General features: G+C 45.5%; 1 protein-coding gene across 2 annotated transcripts in view; it reads left to right on the plus strand.

Moving 5' to 3' along the window:
- The first annotated feature begins 817 nt into the window (after nucleotides 1–817).
- Nucleotides 818–20,471, plus strand: part of HID1 (HID1 domain containing) — a 29,013-nt gene continuing 9,359 nt past the window's right edge. Inside the window, exons 1-7 of one of the 2 annotated variants that reach the window (XM_036758081.1) lie at nucleotides 818–1,057; nucleotides 7,682–7,831; nucleotides 9,554–9,724; nucleotides 12,310–12,420; nucleotides 13,285–13,391; nucleotides 14,615–14,731; nucleotides 19,841–20,063. In XM_036758081.1, the coding sequence (XP_036613976.1) occupies nucleotides 992–1,057; nucleotides 7,682–7,831; nucleotides 9,554–9,724; nucleotides 12,310–12,420; nucleotides 13,285–13,391; nucleotides 14,615–14,731; nucleotides 19,841–20,063 (945 nt within the window). In that variant the 5' untranslated portion in view covers nucleotides 818–991. The remainder of the gene's footprint in view (nucleotides 1,058–7,681; nucleotides 7,832–9,553; nucleotides 9,725–12,309; nucleotides 12,421–13,284; nucleotides 13,392–14,614; nucleotides 14,732–19,840; nucleotides 20,064–20,471) is intronic. The other variant, XM_036758080.1, reaches the window with a different exon arrangement.

Below are 20,471 nucleotides of genomic sequence, written 5' to 3' on the forward strand. Positions count from 1 at the left end.
CACCTAACCACCAACTTTTATAAAATGAAATGCAAAAGTTACAAATTATCTTCATTGGAATAACTGGGAGGACCTGAGACAGGTGAGAAAAGAGTAAGGAAGACAGAAAGAAGAAAGGGGGAATGGGAAAGAAAGTGTGGTTGTAAACAGCTTAGAAAAGGGGAAAATGGTAATTGGAAAGGAGGAAAGGGAAGAGGTGGAGAGAGAGAGAGAATATGAGAATTAGGCATCCTCATTTGGGGAGGGCTAAGGAAGGTGAGGGGAAGGAAAGAATCAGGGATGTGGGGAAGCGAAGTGGTACAGAAGTGGTAAAGACAGGACGGGAGTGGTAAAGAAGAAATAGGGGTAGGTAAAGGATAATTAGAGTCAGGAATGTAATGGGGCAGGTAAAGGATAATTAGAGGCAGGAATGTAATGGTAAAGAAGGGAAACCTAGAAAGGAAAAGGATAGGGCAGATTATAAAGAGAAGAAATGGGAATGAGAAGCGTTCGGGATGGTGGTGAGGGTAGGGCTAAGGAGAGGGATGGAGAAGAGGAATTTCACATAATGTGCATTTAACAAATATTGGTCGAGATGAATCGAGGAATAAAAAGATGAACTGGGAGGGACCAAAACAAAGATGTTGAGGAGGGATGAACGTGAGGGAGAGACAAAGACAGCGATGGTGAACGCGAGGTAGTGGAGAAGGCGGCGAAACAGAAATCGAAGGGCAGGAGGGGTGAGGAAGGCAAAGACAAGGATGGGAAGGAGGGAGAGAGCAAGAGAGAGGCAGAGGAGTGAGCTGGCCAGTGATGAAGAAGGGGGCGGGGCGGCGATGGGGAGGGCCGCAGGGAGCCGGGGCTGGAGCGGCAGGTGCCGGCGGAGGGCCGGGCCTGGAGGAGGAGGAGGTGGAGCAAGGCGGGGACGCACGGGACTCGGGGAGCTCTGCTCGGCCATCGGGAGAATACCCCGTGGCGGCGGGGCCGGGATCGGGCGGCTCCGGGAGGAGACATGGGGACGGCCGACTCCAAGCTGAACTTCCGGAAGGCGGTCATCCAGCTCACCACCAAGACTCAGGTGCAGGCCGGGCCAAGGGAGCCGAGCCGGGGCGTCCCCCTCCCCGCTCCTCCCCATCCCCATCCCCATCCCCATCTCGGGGGAGCCGAGCCGATCTGCACCGCAGGCTCCTCGGCCGCCTAGGGAAGCCGACTCTGTTCAAGGCCATAGCCACAGCCACGGCCGTCGGGGGGGGGGGGGGGACTGGTCTGGGAGGTGGGTGCTGTGTGATGGAGAGCGTGCGGGGCTGAGCAGAGGAGCCCCCCGGGAGTCCCCAGGCCCCTGGCTCCCGGGGTGGTTGTTGTCCTAGGCTGACGTGTGCCTACGCCTGGAAGCAGCCGGCTGGCAACTCCGCTCCCCTCCCCCTCCCTCCGTGTCCTTCCCCCCCTTCCCCCCAGGAGCTATTCCCTCCTTCGGTTCCGGCTCCCACCCACCCTGGGTGCCAGTCGGTCCGGACTCCTAGCCTTCGATGACTCAGTGCAAACAAGGCCGGGGCTGGTGGGGGAAACAGCTGGTGTGCGTTGGCTGTGGTCGGGCCTGGCTGGGCTCTAATGGCCCCGGGGCCAAGAGAGGGCCTGGACACTTTCCTAAGCCTACTGTAGCAAACCCAGCCTGGGGAGGGGGTGGTGGCAAGTGCCCTGCCGGTTGCCCTAACTCTTGGAAGCCTATGACCCAGACCAGAGGCAGCCGACTACAAAGTTGATCTGTGACTCTAAGCTGTATGTGTGTGTTTGTGGGGTGAGGCGGGGATGTGTTTGGGGTGCCCCCTTGTTGCCACCTCTTACAGTCACAGAGTATATGGGTTGATTGATAGAACAGGGGCACAGGTGTTCCCACCACCCAGCTGGGCAGCCCAAACACTGATAGCTATACTGGGCCCCTCGCCTGCGTTGAGCAGAACCCAAACTGTGTCTCCATCCCAACCTGGGGGCACCATAGAACCCTAGACTGTGAGATCTGGAAAGGGCCCTGGGGGCACCTGCTAGCACTCCCTCCCTCCCCATTGGGAACCTTTCTCTGCGCCTCTTCCCCTATAGAGATCTGCTTTCCTCCTTACCTATGGTCAGAAACAGCTCTGTTTTTCTTAGCTTCTTTCCTTCCCATTTCACCTCCTACACCCATCCTGATCCCTTGAGTTCTTCCAATCAGATGGCATAGATGCCTTAATCAAAATGCTCTGGGGTTCTTATTAAAATCCTGTTGATCCTGTGTTACTCTCAGTGGGGCAGGGAACAGTCCCAGGCTTGATTCATAGGAACAGAGTTTCAAGCCTGGTTCTGCCACTTGCTAGTGGTCAGGCCCTCTAATCTCTTTGGGCTTCAGGTTCTTTTTTTCTGTAAAACAGGGTTTTGGGCCGGATGGCCTCGAAGCCCCTTTCCAGCTCTAGATCTATGATACTTTAAATATAGCAACAGGTATTACAGATGACCATCCTCTTTGGTTTTTCTCATTTTGGCTCTTTTTGACTTTGCAACTCTCCAGGGCCTCTCTATTTTTCCTTTTTTTCCCCCACTGTTGGGATTGTGTTCAGGGTGGAACACTGACTCCCCCTAAAGCTGGCTGGCCACTGCTGCTCTCCCGATACTGCCTTCCCAGACTCCCAGGTACATGCTTGATTGCTCTTGCAAGGAGACCCTTCCCAACTGAAACACCCTCTCAGCCCCTCTGTGTTTCCAGCTAACCTTGTTGGCCTCAGGCTCCGGTTCAAGCTGGCATAGGTTTCTAAATCCATGGATTTGTGGGTAGGAGAGCCAGAACTGGGCACAGAGGAGAGAGAGGGGTGAAGGATAAGCTCCCACATGTAAGGTACTACATGGAGAGGTGGGAAGCTCACTTATTTACCTATGAGGTTGACACACCCTGGCTGGGGAATGTGACATGTGGCTTTTGGCATAGTGGATGTTGGTGAACTCTTAAAAAGAGGCTGATAGGTGGTTGTTCCCGAAAGGGACCTAGTAGGGTTTGGAAGCCAACCTGAGAAAAGGGTATCTGAGAGTTTTTTTCTTTCAAGTTCTCTTCCCCTACAAAGGTCTACTTCATACTCACTATCCCTGATTGTAATCCCAGCCTGGAGGGAAAGTGATAAAAGTGTTACTTTTGTTGTGAAAATGAGGAAAGTGAAGCCAGGTTTCCCTGCCAAGACCAGAACAGTCAGTACCTTCTCCCTAGATGAGGAAAGGAGCAACAGGGACCTACCTGAGTAAGCTCCAGGCCTCAAACTCTTTGGGACAGTGTTAGGATTTGAACGGATGGCTCTGGTTAGGAGGTGAGAAGAACCCAGCAGCCTTTTCCTGTGAGTGAGGCTAGAGCCGCCTCTCTGGCTTTCCTGTGGTGCATCCTGTTTTCTTCCTAACCCGGTAGTCCAGCCCCTAGCAGAGGATCTGACCCTGGTTCGGAGTGCCTTGTAGTTCTCAATGGTTTTCTCTTTCCTGTCCCTTTCCCTAAATGGGTGGAGTCCTGATGGGAAGGTTAGGGAGAGAGTGGTGGTGGTGGTTGTTTTGAAATAGTTTTGAAGATTCCAGTTGAATAAAGTTCGATCTCCCCTGTACAATGTGGCATTACCCAATTTGACTTTTTCTTATTTTATTCCTTTCCATGAACTCTAAGGTCTGAACTGGACAACTCCAGAAAGAAACCACCATCCCTGTCAGTCACCTGGTCCCCTTTTTTTTTAGCCAGTGGGTGGTGGAAATGCTACCTTGTCATGAGCTGCTGGTGAGATCTGAAGAGGAGGGAGCATTAACAGCGGATTTGGGGGTCTCTGCCAACAGCAGGCATTAGTGATAGAGGCATCATTTGAATTGGGATTTATAGAATGGTTAAGAATTCAAGCAGCAATGGTTGGGGAAGGGAGAGAGAGGTCATTTTAGGCATAGGACATAAGTCAAGCCATGGATTAGGTGGTGCAGTGTGTAGAATGCTGGGCCTGGAGTCAGGAAGACTAATTTTCCTGAGTTCAAATCTGGCCTCAGACATTTACTAGCCTTGTTACCCTGGGCAAGTCACTTAGCCTCATTTGCTTCAGTTTCCTCAGAGCCCTAGAGAGGTGGTGTTCCTCAATTTTAGTTAATATAAAAACCAGCTATGAGGGTTTCCACAACTTTTAAGATATTTACCCACCTCTGAATTCATGACAGAGCTAGTTGTGAATACTGAGGCCAGACAGCAGATGGGCTTGTGAAGAGGAGCCTGTATTGTTTGCTCCCTCCTACTTGGAAAAAATACATTAAATATTCATTCCACAAACATTTATTCAAGATATATGTCATCATGGAACTTAGAGTCTAATGGAGGAAGTGACACTAATTCAAATAATATATTACATTCACAAGCTAAGTGCATCAGAGAGTTGTGAAACAAAGTGCAAACCACTCTAGTATCTTTACCAAGAAAATCCCAAATGGAGTTATGAAGAATCAGACATGACTGAATGACCACAAAGGCATGGAGATGGAAGTATTCAGGGGTACAAGGAGTTGACCAGTTCAGACCACAGAGTTCATGGAAAGAAATAAAATAAGAAAAAGTCAGATAGAGTGGTGCCACATTGTACCAGTCCTTGAAATGTCAGGCAGAGGGGTTGGAACTTTATTCAGTAGGCAGTAGGGAACCATGGAGGATTTTTTGAGCAGACTAGAAAGAAATGTTATTTTGACAGCAGTATAAAACTGCAGAGTTGCTTTGCCTTGTAGATAGGGAGCTGACTTCAAAGACAGTAAGACCTGAGTCCTGCTCACATGCTGTCATTGTGATTCTGGGCAAGTCATTTAACCTCTCACTGCTCTAGGCAACTCTTTTATAAACTGCAGAGAATGTACAGACCTGCACAGAAGAGGGAGTTTTCTTACCTGGGAGTTCCCTATTGATTGCTAGGAGGGGACAGAAAATGAAATTGAGAAAAGCTGTTAAAAGGTAACTAGGTGGTACAGTGGACAAAACCCTGGACTGGAAGGAAGGAAGGAAGGAAGGAAAGAAACAAGGAAACAAACATTTATTAAGTATCTACTATGTGCCAGGCACTGTGCTAGGAAGACCTGAGTTTAAATCCTGCCATAGATAGTTACTAGCTGTGTGACTCTGGGCAAGTCACTTAACTGGGGGCAAGTCTGCCTTAGTTTCCTCATCTGCAAAGGATGCTAAGAGTACTTACCTCCCAGAGTTGTTGTGAGGATAAAATGAAATAATATCTATAAAGCACCTTGCAAATCTTAAAGTGCTTTATAAATGCTATCTATGATAATAATGATGATGATGATGGTCATTTCAGTAATCTGGGCAAGTAATGAAAATCTGTACTAGGGTGATGGCAATCTAGGACTGGAAAAGAAAGGATGACTGCAACAGATATGAAGGAGGAATTAACAAGACTTAATTGTTGATTGAATAGGATTGGTGAGGGGGAGAGGAGGGTCAAAGATATGCCAAGATTGTTAACATGGGAGAATGGAGGGACAGCACAAACATTCAAGGGGAAGCAGGTTGAGGAGGAAAGATTAAAAAAGTTTGGTTTTGGACATGTTGAGCTTGAGGTTTCAATGGACCATCCATCATTGTAGAGATGTCCTTAGGCATTTGAGTCTGGAACTGCAAGACTAGTTCGGCCCTGGAGATAGAGATTTGTGTGTCATCTGATTGAAGGAATGAATAAGATTGTTCTAAACCATAGGGATGAATAAATGAAGGAGAAGAGATGTTTCAGAAATGCCCATGGAATGGGATTGGGAAGAGGATGAGAAAGTAGAGGAGTAGTGAGAGAGGAGGTAAGATAACCAGAAGAGGGTGGTGCTTATGAAGGCAAAGATGGTGATGGTACCCTGTGGCAGTGTCAAGAAGAAGTAGAGAAGTATGGGGGCCCAAAGAAGGCTGCTGGACTTGGAAATGAGGGGGTCACTATGGACCTTTGAGAGAACAGTTTCAGTGGAATGGTGGGGGCAGAAGCTTGATTACAGAGCTGAGGAAAGCAAGAGTAGTGAGGTAGACTGATTTTTCTGATAAGTTTAGCAGTAAAAGAGAGGAGAGACAACTAGCCAGGGTAGAATTGAATTCAACAAACATTTTTTAAGTGTTAAAGGCGCTACTTAGAAAGATTAAGAAAATGCTTTTTTAAAAGGGTTGGGAAGACTTGATAATATTTATAGATGGAGAGGAAGGATCCAGTAGGAAGGAAAAGATTGAAAATACATGAAAGGGGCAGCAAGGTGACCCAGTGGATAGAGTACTGGCCCTGGAGTCAGGACCTGAGTTCAAATCCATCCTTGACACCTATTAACCATGGGCAAGTCACTTAACTCTGGTTGCCTCACCAAAAAAAAAGAAAGAAAAAGAAAAAAGAAAATACTTGAAAGAGAAAGGGTGATTAATGGAGTTGATAAGTCAATCAATTTTTATTAAGCACCTACTGTATACCAGACACTGTCCAAGGTACTGGGGATACAAAAACTTAAGTGAAAGAATTTTTGCCTTCAAGGTGCTTCCGTTCTATTTATCTATGTTTATGTCTATATGTGTTTATTAAGCACTTAGTATGTGCCAAGCATAGTGCTAAGCACTGGAGAGCCAAAAACAATGAAACAAGGTGGTCCCTGCTCTGAAAGAGAGAAAAATGTACAATTCTAAGTATTTGGGAGGGGAGGTACTAGCAGTTGTGTGTGTGTGTGTGTGTGTGTGTGTGTGTGTGTGTGTGTGTGTATGTATGTGTGGTAGGGCAGGGAGAGTTATCTGAGCTAAGCTTTGAAGGATAGAGATTCTAGTCAGGAAGGTAGGAAAAAGAGGGAGGTAGGAAGGGAGGAAGGGAAGAAGAAAGGAAACAAGCATTTATTAAGCACCTACTATGTGCTAGGTACGGTGTTAAGAAGTCCTGAGTCCACTGGAAGTGAGCAGGGAGTGCATTCCAGGCATGGAAGCCAGCCTGTGCAATACCACAGAGACAGGAGATGGAATGTTGTGGATGACGACCAGTTTGGCCAGACTGTAGAGTGTTTCAAGGGGAATAATGTTTAAGAATTTTAAAAGGTAGGCTGGAACCAGATTGTGAAGGGCTTAAAATACCAGAGGAGTTTATATTTGGAAGGTCTTGGAAGAAGTAGGGGGTACAAGTAAAGGGACTGGCTTTAGTGAGGAGGGATACTGTTTTTGTGAACAGAGGGAAGGAAGTAGCAGTGGCCTAAGATCCTAGACACTGCCAGAATTTTTTATTTGGGGTCACCTTGCCTGACTTAGGCTAGGACAGAGATATCTAGGGTCACACAGCTATTCTCTGGTGTAGCTCAGAATAAAATGTCATGATTTTGACTCTCCTCTGACCACAGTGCCCAGCCCTCCCCAATGGGCTCTGTTGTGTTGGCCGGACTCCATTCCCCATTGGGCTCCTTTGTTTACTGCCTACACAGTAACCAGGTCCCTTAAAGGCTCTACTGTCTCCCATTAGGGGGTCTCAGAGGTTGTCATGGGGCTCTCCCTGTGATCCTGGAGTTTGGCTGAGACTGTTGAGGGAACCACTGATATTCCCTTTCTTTGTCCTTTGAGATCTCCTTTGGCCAAGGGGAAGGGTGGGTGAGTCCCATGTCTTCTGCATAATCCTCAGGATTAAGGGAGGCAAGATAGGTGGTTGTACTGACATTTCTGGATTCTCCATCTCCCTTCTAGCCTGTGGAGGCCACTGATGATGCTTTCTGGGACCAGTTCTGGGCAGACTCAGCCACCTCTGTACAGGATGTCTTTGCGCTGGTTCCAGCAGCGGAGATCAGGGCTGTGCGGGAGGAGTCGCCGTCCAACCTGGCCACCTTGTGCTATAAGGTGAGGGGCTGCCCTGGGGGGGCTGATGTTCCTTCTATCCCACAGACCATGAGGGGGAGGTGTTTCTTGGCAAAGATGCTGGAGTGGTTTGCCATTTTCTTCTCCAGCTCATTTTACAGATGAGGAAACTGAGGCAAAGAGGGTTAAAGTGACTTGGTCAGAGTCACAAGGCTAGTAAGTGTGTGAGACTGGATTTGAATTCAGGAAGATGAGTAATTTTCATTCTAAATCTATTGCTCTCTTGGACCAGGGGTGGAGATCTTGTAGCCCTCTAGGTCCTGAAGTGTGGTCCTTTGCCTGAATCCAAACTTTACATCAGTCAAAGGGCTGCACTTGAGGACCTAGAGAGTCACATGTGACCTCGAGGCCAAAGGTTCCCCGCCTCTGCTGTCCACTGCACCACCTAGCTGCCAGGTGGTACAACTAGGTGCTGTAGTGGATGGAGTGCTGGGCCTGGAATCAGGAAGACTCATCTTTATGCATTGAAATCCAGCCTCAGGCACTTACTAGCTGTGTGACCCTGGGCAAGTCACTTTAATCCTGTTTGCCTCAGTTTCCTCGCCTATAAAACAAACTGGAGAACAAAATGGCAAACTGTGCCAAAGAAAATCCCAAATGGGGTCATGAAGAGTTGAACAGGACTGAAATATCAGTGACTATACCTTCTCCATATATACCCCTGATTTTGCCTCTTCTACCCACCCACTAGACTTCAGGGTTCCAGACTGGGCAAATGATTTTGGGTTTTGCTTCCTAAGCTGGTGTCCAGGGTGGTCTCTGCGGGGCTTAGGTCTTCCTCTCCCCCACCCCATGTTCCTCCTCCTATCCAGCTCTGCCTGAAATGCTTATTTCCTGTTGGCTGGGGTATCTATCCCCTCCTCGTTTCCCCAGTACTCTCAGGGGAGAGGAGCATTTCTTCTGGAGTTAGAGCTTAGAGTCCTCCTTTCTATAGCTTAGAACTGTCAACTGGACCGAACCAGCCTCTAACCTGTGGATGGCTGATGGTAAAAAGAGTAGAATAGAGATAGAGTCAGGAATCAAAGAGAAGTTTGATTTTAAAATGAGGGAAAATGGCTTGCAAGCAAGGAGGGGACCTAGACACGTGTGCCAGGGCCCCGCTCCTAGTGGGGGACCCGAGGCGGTGTGGGGAGATCTCAATACTTATTATACCAATGGTTGTGCAGTGAACCGTAGCCCTGACAATGAGAGGTAACAGCAACGATGTGACAAGTTTGATTCATAGCAGGGCTTCATGACCAGAGAACACCTGGTGCTGGTCAAATCAATACATTAATTATGTGATTTTGCCAGAGGGAAAGATCCTCCAGAGGGTGAGCGCAAAGGATTGTTGTTACGCCAAGCTCAGGGCACTGCTTGCTTGCTGGGCCTTACTTCTGGAAAACACAGTGTCTCCTAATATCTTGACAGAACTGTGGGGTGTATAGTGAGGTAGGGCTGTGATCCATCCCTTGGCCCAGACCTGTTAAGGTCTCTCTTCCTTTCAGGCTGGTACCAGACTGGCGCAGACACTATGTGTTTTCTCTCTTATCATCACTGTTTATTAAGCCTTTACTGTGCTAGATTCTGGGAATACACGTACAGAAGTGAGACTAATCCTGCCTTCAAGGAGCTCACATTCTAAATAGTTCCCCCAACCTTTAATTACAAATGATGTGGTCCCAGTGAACCCCTTGTCTTCCTACCTTCTTTCTCTAATGACAGGCAGTAGAGAAGCTGGTGCAGGGATCGGAGAGCGGCTGCCACTCAGAAAAAGAGAAGCAGATTGTCCTCAACTGTTGCCGGCTCCTCACCCGTGTGCTGCCTTACATCTTTGAAGATCCTGATTGGAGGGGCTTCTTTTGGTCCACAGTGCCTGGAGCCGGCCAAGAAGGGGTGTGTGTGTGTGTGTGTGTGTGTGTGTGTGTGTGTGTGTGTGTGAGAGAGAGAGAGAGAGAGAGAGAGAGAGAGAGAGAGAGAAGGGGCCAGGACATGTCTATGTTCCAGGAAAGAGGGGAGGGGGAAGAGCAAGGATTTGTAGGAAGAGGGCAGTCTGCTTGGTGGCACGTTGAGTCCTATCTCAGACACCAGTGATGTGACCCTGGGCAGATCACTTCCTTTCTCTGGGTCTCTTCTGTTTCCTCATCTGTAAAATGGGGTATAACACCTATTTCACAGGGCTGTTATAAGGATCAAATGTGTAGAGTTTTGCAAACCTTTTTTGGTTGATGCTTAGTTGTTTCAGTTGTGTTTTCTTGGCAAAGATACTGAAATGATTTGCCATTTCCTTCTCCAGCTCATTTTATAGATGAGGAAACTAAGGCAAATAGTCAAATGACTTGCCCAGGGTCACACAGCTAGCAAGTGTTTGAGGCAGGATTCGAACTCAGGTCTTCCTGACTCCAGGCCCAGTACCACCTAACTGCCCCTTTTGCACACCTTGAAGTGCTATATAAATGCTAGCTATTGTTTTTACTCATCATTTCATTATTCATATTAATTATATTAAGTATCATTTATATTAAAATAAAGATTATTTTAATTTCTTAGATCTCCTGAAATAAAGGGGTCCGTAAATCCCGAGTGAAGAGCTCCTGATCTAGTCCAATCCCCTCATTTTACAGATGAAGAAAGTGAAGGCCAGAGGGGGAAGTGATTTCCCCAAGTCTATATAGCTTTTTAGTGGCAGAAGGGACTAGAGTTTAGATCTCTTATACTAAAGGGATGACTCCCTTTCATTATGTCCTCACATCATTTCTTGGATCCCTAACTGGGATGTGGCATGGAAGGAGTGAGAATTTAGGCTGATGGGTAGAAAACGGGATACCAGACTCCTGGTCTCCCTCCTCCCAGGCCTCCATTTCCCTCACCTCTACCCTCTTGGGTCCTTATTTTCTCCCATCAGGGTCTTAGGTCTCTTGGGGGCTAGGACAAAGGTGATGGCAATCAGCTAGAGAGGAAGATGGGGCAGAAGAAGGAAGAACAGGATGGTAGAGAACACCAGGGATATGCCTTGGGTGCCAGGCACCCCAAAGCCCGGGTGCTTTCCATTTCAAAGAAACTTTTGGGCCATGTGTCACTTAAGCCTAGGATACCCTCAACCTCTTGAGTCAGATGCCAGGCAAGTGGCCTGGGGGGAGGAGGGAGGGATTGGGAAAGTGGGAGGAAGATAGATTGGGCTATTTCCCTAGCTGCTAACTGAGGAGATTAGAGAGAGGACACATATGAGGACCTTTGTCTCTCTCTGAATGACCCTTGTCCCCAGCTCCTTTCCTGGTAAGCATCATCACCATCACCACCGCCACCACCACCACCATCATCACCACCATCACCGCCACCACCATCACCATCACCACCACCATTGTTATCACCACCACCATCATCACCACCATTGTTATCACCACCACCATCATCACCATCACCACCATCATCACCATCACCACCACTACCATCATCATCATCACCACCACCACCACCATTGTTATCACCACCACCATCATCACCATCACCACCATTATCATCACCACCATCACCACCATCACCACCACTACCATCATCATCATCACCACCACCATCATCACCACTACCACCACCACCACCATCATCATCATCACCACCACCACCACCACCACCATCACCATCATCACGACCATCACCACCACCATGACCACCACCACCACCATCACCACCACTACCATCATCATCACCACCACCACCATCACCACCATTATCATCACCACCATCATCACCATCACCACCACCACCATCATCATCATCATCACCACCACCACCCCCATCATCATCACCATTGTTGTCATCAATAATTAGCATTTAAATAGCACTTTAAGATAGTCAAAGCACATGACATATGTTATCTTATTTGATCCTCACAAAGAGCCTGTAATGTAGGTGCTATTATTATCCCCATTTTACAGATGAGGGAACAGGCTGTTGACCAGTCACACAACTAGTAAGTTACTTAAGGCAGGACTCCAAGTCCCGAGTTCTACCCATTATGCCACCTGGCTTCCTGGTTAGCCAAAATTGAGCCCCCCTCCCATTCCTGACACTTGAGGAACTTCCCTTCACTTCCCTTCAAAGCAGATATTGCCTTTCTTCTGCCTTTCAATTCAAGAAATGTTTAAGCACTTACAATGTGCCAGGCACTGTGCTAAGCACTGGGAATACAAAAAGAAGCAAAAGACAGGTCCTTGTCCTCAAGGAGTTTACAATCTAATGGGCAAGACATCATGCAAACAGATTTATACAAAGGAAGCTATCTACTGCATCAAAAATCATTAAAAGCAAATCATACAAGGATGTGGAGAACTCCCTCTCCAAAGCCTGGTGGTTTCTTTCTTTCATCTTGTGTCTGTGTGTACCTGTCTGGGTGCATAGCCCTAGTAGTATATGACTCTTGAGTCTTAGAAGCTCCTGGGTTTGGCTGTCAGTCAGCCCATGAATATTCCTGCTGTTGGCAGGGTGAAGAGGATGAGAACGCCCGGCCCCTGGCGGAGTCCCTGCTCTTGGCCATCGCTGACCTGCTCTTCTGCCCAGACTTTACAGTCCAGAGTCATAGAAAGAGTGCTGTGGTAAGTTGGGGTTTGTGGTGTGTGTGTATTGAGGAAGTGGAGACATGCCCATGGGCTAGCTTCTTCATCTTGTGGGTAGCAAAAAAATTCTGTTCCTATGGGATTGAGATAGGAATGGTCTTGGGGATGAAGCCAGAGTGTGGATAATGACTAGAGTCAAGTGTGGCCTCTGTTGGCCACAGCTGTTGTACTTGGTGTTGCCCTGGGGTGGTGGGGTGGTGGGACAGCTACTAAAGAAGCCAGAAAGCCTCTTGTTTTGTGCATGGCCTGAGGGACAGATGTGCATGATCTCCTACTGAGTTGGCTGCTAGTCTGGGTAGGGTTGATCTCATGTAGTGGGCTGTGCTTCCTTCCTGCCCCTTAGACGTTAAAGGTATCCTCTGACTCACTTCTTTCCTCTCCCCCCAGTCAGGGCTGGCATCCTCCCCCCCTTCCCCCCACACCCATTCCCCCCAATAGCTCCTGCTTTTCATCCTTTGCACGGAGAATGGATATTACAGTGGAGGGAAAAAATAGCTTCCTATAGTTTCTACACAAAATGTCTCTCCCCTTGTATAGCAAGAAGCTTGGGTGCTGGTGTATGGGGGCCGGGAGAGAGAGAGAGAGAGAGAGAGAGAGAGAGAGAGAGAGAGAGAGAGAGAGAGGGTTGGGCTACTGATGGGAATGGCTAGAGTTTTGGAGGAGGTGGGAAATGGGGTATCAACCATCTAATGCTATTTTTTTGGAGGGGGGAAGGCAGGGCAATTGGGGTTAAATGACTTGCCCAAGGTCAAACAGCTAGGTCTAATGCTGTTCTTAAAGGAGGGAAACCACAAGACTCTTCCCCCAGCCTGATCCCTCCTTTCCCCAAACCCTGTCCCCCAGGACTCAGCAGAAGACATTCATTCCCTGGACAGCTGTGAGTACATCTGGGAAGCTGGTGTGGGCTTTGCCCACTCTCCACAGCCCAACTATACCCATGACCTGAACCGGTGAGCCCAGCAGGAGCCCAGACCCTAGAGGGTATACATGGTTGTGCATGCATGTTCTTGCTGGATGTCTGGCATGATGAATTTCTTCCCATTCTCCTCCCCTCCCAGCTAGCCTATCAGTGATTGTAAATCCTTCTGTCTGTCCTTATTCAGTGCCTGGAGAGAAATATAGTGGATGCTAAAACAGAGTGGTTCTGGAAGAGTCACAAAGCTGGGAGAGAGGTATAATATGTCAGATGACAAGATCCAAAAGAATTTGGACACATTAAAATGATGAACTGAATTTCCTAAGGCTGAAATTTAATAGTATAAATATACAATATGCTTATATGCAACATAAATATAATGCCCTACACTTGGATAAAAACAAAATAAACTTCCCAAGCCTGAGATGAGGGGGGCATGGCTACAACAGTCTGTATGAAAAAGATGTGGGGGTTTTAGTAGATCCCTAGCTCAATATGAATCAACATTGTGATGTGGAAACCAAAAGAGCTAATTCAGTCTGAAGTTTCATTTACATGGTTATAATGTCCAGACTAAAAGAGGCATTTGTCCCAGCTATACTTTGTCTTGGTCAGACCACACCTGGAATATTGTTTTCAATGTAGAATGTCCCATTGTCTGAAGGGTGATGAGTATGGCAAAAGGTCTTGAGATTGTGGCAGTCAGTCGGTCAATCAATAAACATTTATTAAGTCCCTATTATGTGTCAGACACTGTGCTAAGCACCGAGGATGATACGAAGAAAGGCAAAAGAGGAGCTTCCTTACAGTCTAATGATATAGGAGGATTTGGTTGAAGAAACTCCACCCCCTTTTTTTAAGCTCAGAAAAGAAGATATTTGGTGGGGAGAAAAAAGGGAGATTCCTTTTTTTTAAGTATTTGGAGAACTGTCATATTAAAGAAGGATTAGGCTTGTTCTTTCTCGGGTTCAAGGACAGAACTAGCCAGGAGTAGTGGGGGGAATCCAGATGCAGGCAGATTTCAGTTGGAGAAAAACTTCCTAACAATTGAAGTAGTCTCAAAGTGGAAGTGCGCTGGCTGAGAGGTAATAGGTTTAACCATCAGTTTGAGGTTTGATGTAGGGATTCTCGGGCACATACAAGTTGGCCTTTGAAGGTCTTTCCAACTCAGTGACTCTGTGATGCTGAGCCCTCGAAGTGGAGATCTGTGCCAGGAAGGGGCTCTCTGGGTCCTAACTGGCTCCTCTACTCTCTTAGGACCGAGCTGCTAAAGTTGCTGCTGACTTGTTTCTCCGAGGCGATGTACCTGCCCCCAGCCCCTGACAGCAGCAGTGCCAATCCCTGGGTGCAATTCTTCTGCTCCACAGAGAACAGGTGAGGCGTTTATGTGCGTGTGTGTGTGTGTGTGTGTGTGTGTGTGTGTCTGTCTGTGTGTGTGTGTGTGTCTGTCTGTGTGTCTGTCTGCCTGCCTGCCCCCAGCGGTGATGAGTTGTAATTCATCATCATCCAAAAACCACTTTTGCTGCATTTGTATCCAAACTTTTTGATCATGCAGCCTGCATCAGTGGGAAAAAAAGCTGAATATGCACCCCAGTATATGTATATTTATTGGCTGATAAATTACATACATGTACTACTGTACTGACATTATGTACTCATAAGATATGTACAAAATAAAAATTTTCAAAGATTGAGATAAATATGAAATAATTTAAAAATTATTACTACATGATCATTAATAAAGATATAATTACAGTGTTCTCTAAAATATTATTAGTAATTTCTATAGTCGGAGCAATGTAATCGAATATACTTTATTTTTTAAAAATCTTAGTTTAACATTCTGTTATGGAGTGATGAGAAGGTCTGGTTCTAAATTTGGTCTATTTCAACACTTGGTTTTATGGATGTTGTAGTTGAAAGATATAGATACATAGATCCAGATGTAAAAAAATACATAATTGGCTGTGCTTCCTAAATCCATATAATAATTTTTTGGTGCAATCCACTGATTATGAAAAGGTTATGGCTGAAATTCAGCTTTCTGACTTTAGTCAGTTGTTGCAAACTAAAAAGACGTCACATTCTTATATTTTTGACAAACAGATTAAAAATCCACTAAATGTCTTAGTTTGGAATATTTCAAAATAAGTTAGAAAATTTTCTGTCCAAGTTTTTAAAGTGTGCAGATGAGAGTTTTTCTAAGTGGCACATTTTCAGCAACACAAGCTTAGTTTTTAAATGTCCTGCTTTTCCCAGCGGCTTCCTGCTCTTATTGGGTAGTCAGCAAGTGTTTATTAAGTGTCTACTATGTGCTAGGCACTGTATTAAGTTTTGGGAATACAAAGAAAGACAAAAACAGTCCATGCCCTCATGGAGCTCATAATCTAATGGAGGAGACGATATGAAAACAACTGTGTACAACCATAGGCAGCTAGGTAGCACAGTGCATAGAGAGTCTGACCTGGAATCAGGAAAACTCATTTTCTAGAGTTCAAATCAGACACTTAATAGCTGTGTGACTCTGGGCAAGTCACTTAACCCTGTTTGCCTCAGTTTCCTCATCTGTAAAATGAGCTGGAGAAGAAAATGGCAAACCATTCCAGTATCTTTGCCAAGAAAACCCCAAAGAGGGTCTGGAAGAGTTAGATACGACTGAAACAAATGAACAACAAAAATGTACAAACAAGCTACGTAGGATAAATGGGAAATAAATCAACAAAGGGAAGGCACTAAAATTAAGAGGGATTTTGAAAGGCTTCCTGTAGAAGTTGGGATTTTAGCTGGAATATATTATTAGGTAATGTTTCAAGGCACAGTATACATTTAAGGCAAAATTGATCATTAATTATAGTGGATATAAATCCATATTTTGAATAATTTGGAAAAAAAATTGTCTTAGTTTCTATGAACAAAAACTTGTTTTTCCCCTTTGTACTCCCACTGAAATGGAAAAAGAAAAACAGAATTTGCAACAAATATGTGTATTCAAGCAGAACAAATTCTTTAATTGGTCAAATATGTCCAAATATATACAGATAACTTGTTTCATCATTAGTCTTCTGGAGTCATGGCTGGTCATTGTGTTGATGAGAATTCTTAAATCTTTTAAAGTTTTCACAGAACTGATATAATTTGTATAAATTTTTCTCTTGGTTCTGCTCATTTCACTCTGTATCACTTCATATAATTCTTCTCATAATTCTCTGAAACTGACCCCTTTTCTTGATTATTTTTATGGGCGGGGGTGACTTCTTGTCAATCCTGATTAAATCATCTTTGTTTTTACTTTGTAATGCAACTGACAAAGAGCTCATAGCAGGAGCAGGAAAAGTGTTAGCTCTACCATTTTCTTGTTGTTTGTCTGTGCTCGCAATTATTAGTGTTATTTTCAATCTGTGGCTTCTTTGCAGGAATCCTTTTAGATACCTGTCCTTTTTGTGAGGGCTAGTTGAGTTCAAATTAGGTAACAGAGTAATCACATGCATATAAGCTGCATTACATCACAGTTCAGAGTAAGGTGGCATCATCCACCTCGCTATTATAGATCTCTCATATTTCCCTCAGGACACCTTCCTAGGTGACGCATGACTGACATATAGACTGTATGAGTGAGGGCACCAGTTTTAATCAGTATATTAAATATTAGTAAAAATTGATTATTTTTTGAGATTAAAAAATAAATCTAAAATGAAGTTCTAGTATTTTCTTTACACATCCCCTGAAGGTGCACACATTCCCCTTTGGAGACTAGTACTTTATAGTGTAGAACAGAACCACTCATGCATATTGTTCTGTTCTGAATCCTGTGGGGTTATAAAGAGGAAGAAGGAAATGGGGTGTCTTGTCCCAACCTAATGAGGTGGAGATATCAAATATACATGTGTGTAATGTGATGGATTTATTTGAATGGACACCTTTTATGTAACATGTCTAGAAGTCTTACTGGAGTAATGGGATGCCCTCTATAATGTTGTGGTTGTTCAGTTGTTTCCGAGTCTTCATGACCCCATTTGGGTTTTTCTTGGCAAAGTCACTGGAGTGGTTTGCCAGTTCTTTCTCTAGCTCATTTTACAGACGAGGACTTACATGGCAAACAGGTTTAAGTGACTCGCCCAGGGTCACACAGTTTGTAAGTGTCTGAGGCCAGAACTTTAGAAGATGAGTTTTCCTGACTCCAGGCCTGGTACTTTATCTACTGCACCACCTAGCTGCCCACCCTGTAAAATATTTTGAAATTTTCAAACAAATTTTACTTATGTTACTTCATTTGCTCCTGTGATGATCTGTTTTATTCCCAGAGTCCCTCTCACAGAAGGAGCGGGCCAGCATACAACTCTCTTAGGGAGTTGTCTGGCACATAGTTCCTGCCACGTAGTAGGCATTTAATAAATGTTTATTGATTGGCTGGCCTTCACACTCACTTACTAGACTGGGTCCCTACAAAGTAGAGGCCTTTTTAACCTCACGTGCCCTTTAGAAAGGAAAGGAACTAGGACTTCTATCTCTCCTTGCTGAAGCCAGGAGCCATACATGGCTCTATTGACTGCCCCGTCCCCTTTCTATCATCATAAAATGAAATATACATTCAATAGCATGGATAATGGACTTCTCCCAAATAACTCCTCTCCAACCCATACCTACACCTTTTCATCTCTCAGAGGCAATGTGATATGGAAGACGGAGAGTCAGAGTACGTGAATTCTAATCCTGATTTTTCCATTTATTATCTGCTTGACCTAGAATAGGTCAACTAACATTGTTACACGTCAGTTTCTTAATATCTAGACTGGATAACGCCCTACCTGCCTCACAAGGATTGTTGTGGAGATGAACTGTGATAATATGTAATATATTTGCAAATTTGTAACACAGACACACGTATGCAAACACATAAACATACATTCCAAAGCAATGGTGCTTTGGAAATTGTAAAAAGCACTATCCGGTGATAGTTACAATAATAATTATAGTGCCTGGCACATTAAGTAACACTGTATTCAATAGCAAAAGTAGCTAACACTATGGACAGCTAGGTGGCGCCGTGGATACATATATGGATGTACTGTCTATAGACAGATATGCAATCTGTAGATTTATAGATAGGTATGCTAGCTATAGATTTATGGATTGATACACTATCTGTAGATAGATACACTATCCATAGACATATATGCTATCTATAGAATATAAATATAGTATATATGGTATGTCTGTATACATATAGATATACTATATAGATAGATAGTTATGGCTAATTTACAGGGTGAAAGCCTTTGTACTTTTGGGTACGGCCAGCCAGCTCGTTGTCTTAGTATCAGCTTTTCTTGGTGGCTTTCCATTGGTCCCCTTTCTTGTAATGTTTCTTATACCTGGGATTATGTTCCTAGTCCCTTCAAAATCACCACCTATATATACTGTAGTATATATACACTATGGTATATCTAGTATAGTATATCAGATAGTATATCAATCTATATAGTATATCTGTATGCATATAGATATACTATGTATATATACTATAGATAGATAGATAGATAGATTGATTAAGCCTGGAGTCAGGAAGACCTGAATTCAAATCCGGCCTTAGACACTGCTAACACAATGGACAGCTAGGTGGTGCCATGGATAGATATCTAGATATACTCTATATAGATATATACATACACACACACACATATACACACACTAGATAGATAGATATCCTGGGCCTGGAGTCAGGAAGACCTGAATTCAAATCTGGCATCAGACGCGTGCTATCTGTATAACCCTGGGCAAGTCACTGAACTCTGTTTGCCTGAGTTTTCTCGTCTGTCAAATGAGCTGGAGGAAAACATGGCAAACCACTCCAGGATCTTTGCCAGAAAAATCCCCAATAGGGTCACAAAAGGTCGAACATGACTGAAATGACTGAACAACAAAAGGGTCTCTTTCCCTCACACCTGCCTCCAGCCTAATCTCGGTTCTGCTGGTGTTAATTGTTGCCCTTAATGAGCCAGTAGCAGACAGTTAAAAAATGGTGGGATGATCTGACTTCGGAGGACCTCGGGCCAAATCCTGGCCCTGTCACTTATTGCCTGTGTGACATCAACTATCTAAGTTCTGCAGGCCTTGGTTTCCTCATCTAAGAAGTGAGGAGGTGGGAGGAAATGAGCTCTAAGAGGCTCTGTTTTCCATGGCATGGATGTGTGACTGCCCCAAAGGGACCCTATGATGAGGAAAGCAAGCCTTCCATAACTATGACGTGTCATTTTTTATTATTATCTACTCCGGCTCTTGATGGAGAGCCCTTCTTTCCCAAACTTGCTCAGTTCTTAGCTTGAGTCCAGAGAGGAAGGGCCCTCTTAGCTCCTGGAAGAGGACAAGGTACCTGTGCCATCTCAGCCATGGGCAGGTGGATACGGGGCCTCGTTAGCCCCTCTCCCTGATCCTTCCCCCATCACCTATGGCAGCCCATCCACCATTGCCTTCCTTCCTGCACAGACACGCCCTGCCACTCTTCACCTCCCTTCTCAACATCGTCTGTGCCTATGACCCGGTGGGCTACGGGATTCCTTACAACCACTTGCTGTTCTCTGACTATCGAGAGCCACTAGTGGAGGAAGCAGCTCAAGTACTTATTGTGACGTTGGACTATGACAGCGCCACCAGCACCAGCCCCAGCGTAGATGGAACTACCACAGGCACTGTAATGGATGATGCAGATGTAAGGGTCCAACATCACCTCCTGCCTCCCTGGGTGGGTGAGGGGCATCCCCAAACTGGTCTCTTTCATAGCATAATTTGACCGACTAGCAGGGGGACTGACTGCTCTCCAGGCCCTGGGACCTTGGTAGCATATGACTTTTCCCATATCAGAAGCCTGGAACAAGATCTTGGTGCCAGAATCCAAGTTGCCTGGTATGCCTGAGATTGGCAGGTGGGCACTGGTACTATTGCTGTAGGCTCTGGGTACCTGAAAATGTTGTAAGATGTAGTTACTTGACAAGGTCCTACCTGGTCGAGGTCCTGTCAACTAGTCTTCTAGGCCTATTAGAGAGGTTCCTGGGGTGGATGAAGGCCTTGAAGGAGGCTCAGTGGGTTGGGGTGGGGTCCAAGCCATATTAGCTGTTGC

Source organism: Trichosurus vulpecula, chromosome 4, assembly GCF_011100635.1.
Source record: "Trichosurus vulpecula isolate mTriVul1 chromosome 4, mTriVul1.pri, whole genome shotgun sequence".
In the NCBI taxonomy this organism is placed as follows: domain Eukaryota; kingdom Metazoa; phylum Chordata; class Mammalia; order Diprotodontia; family Phalangeridae; genus Trichosurus; species Trichosurus vulpecula.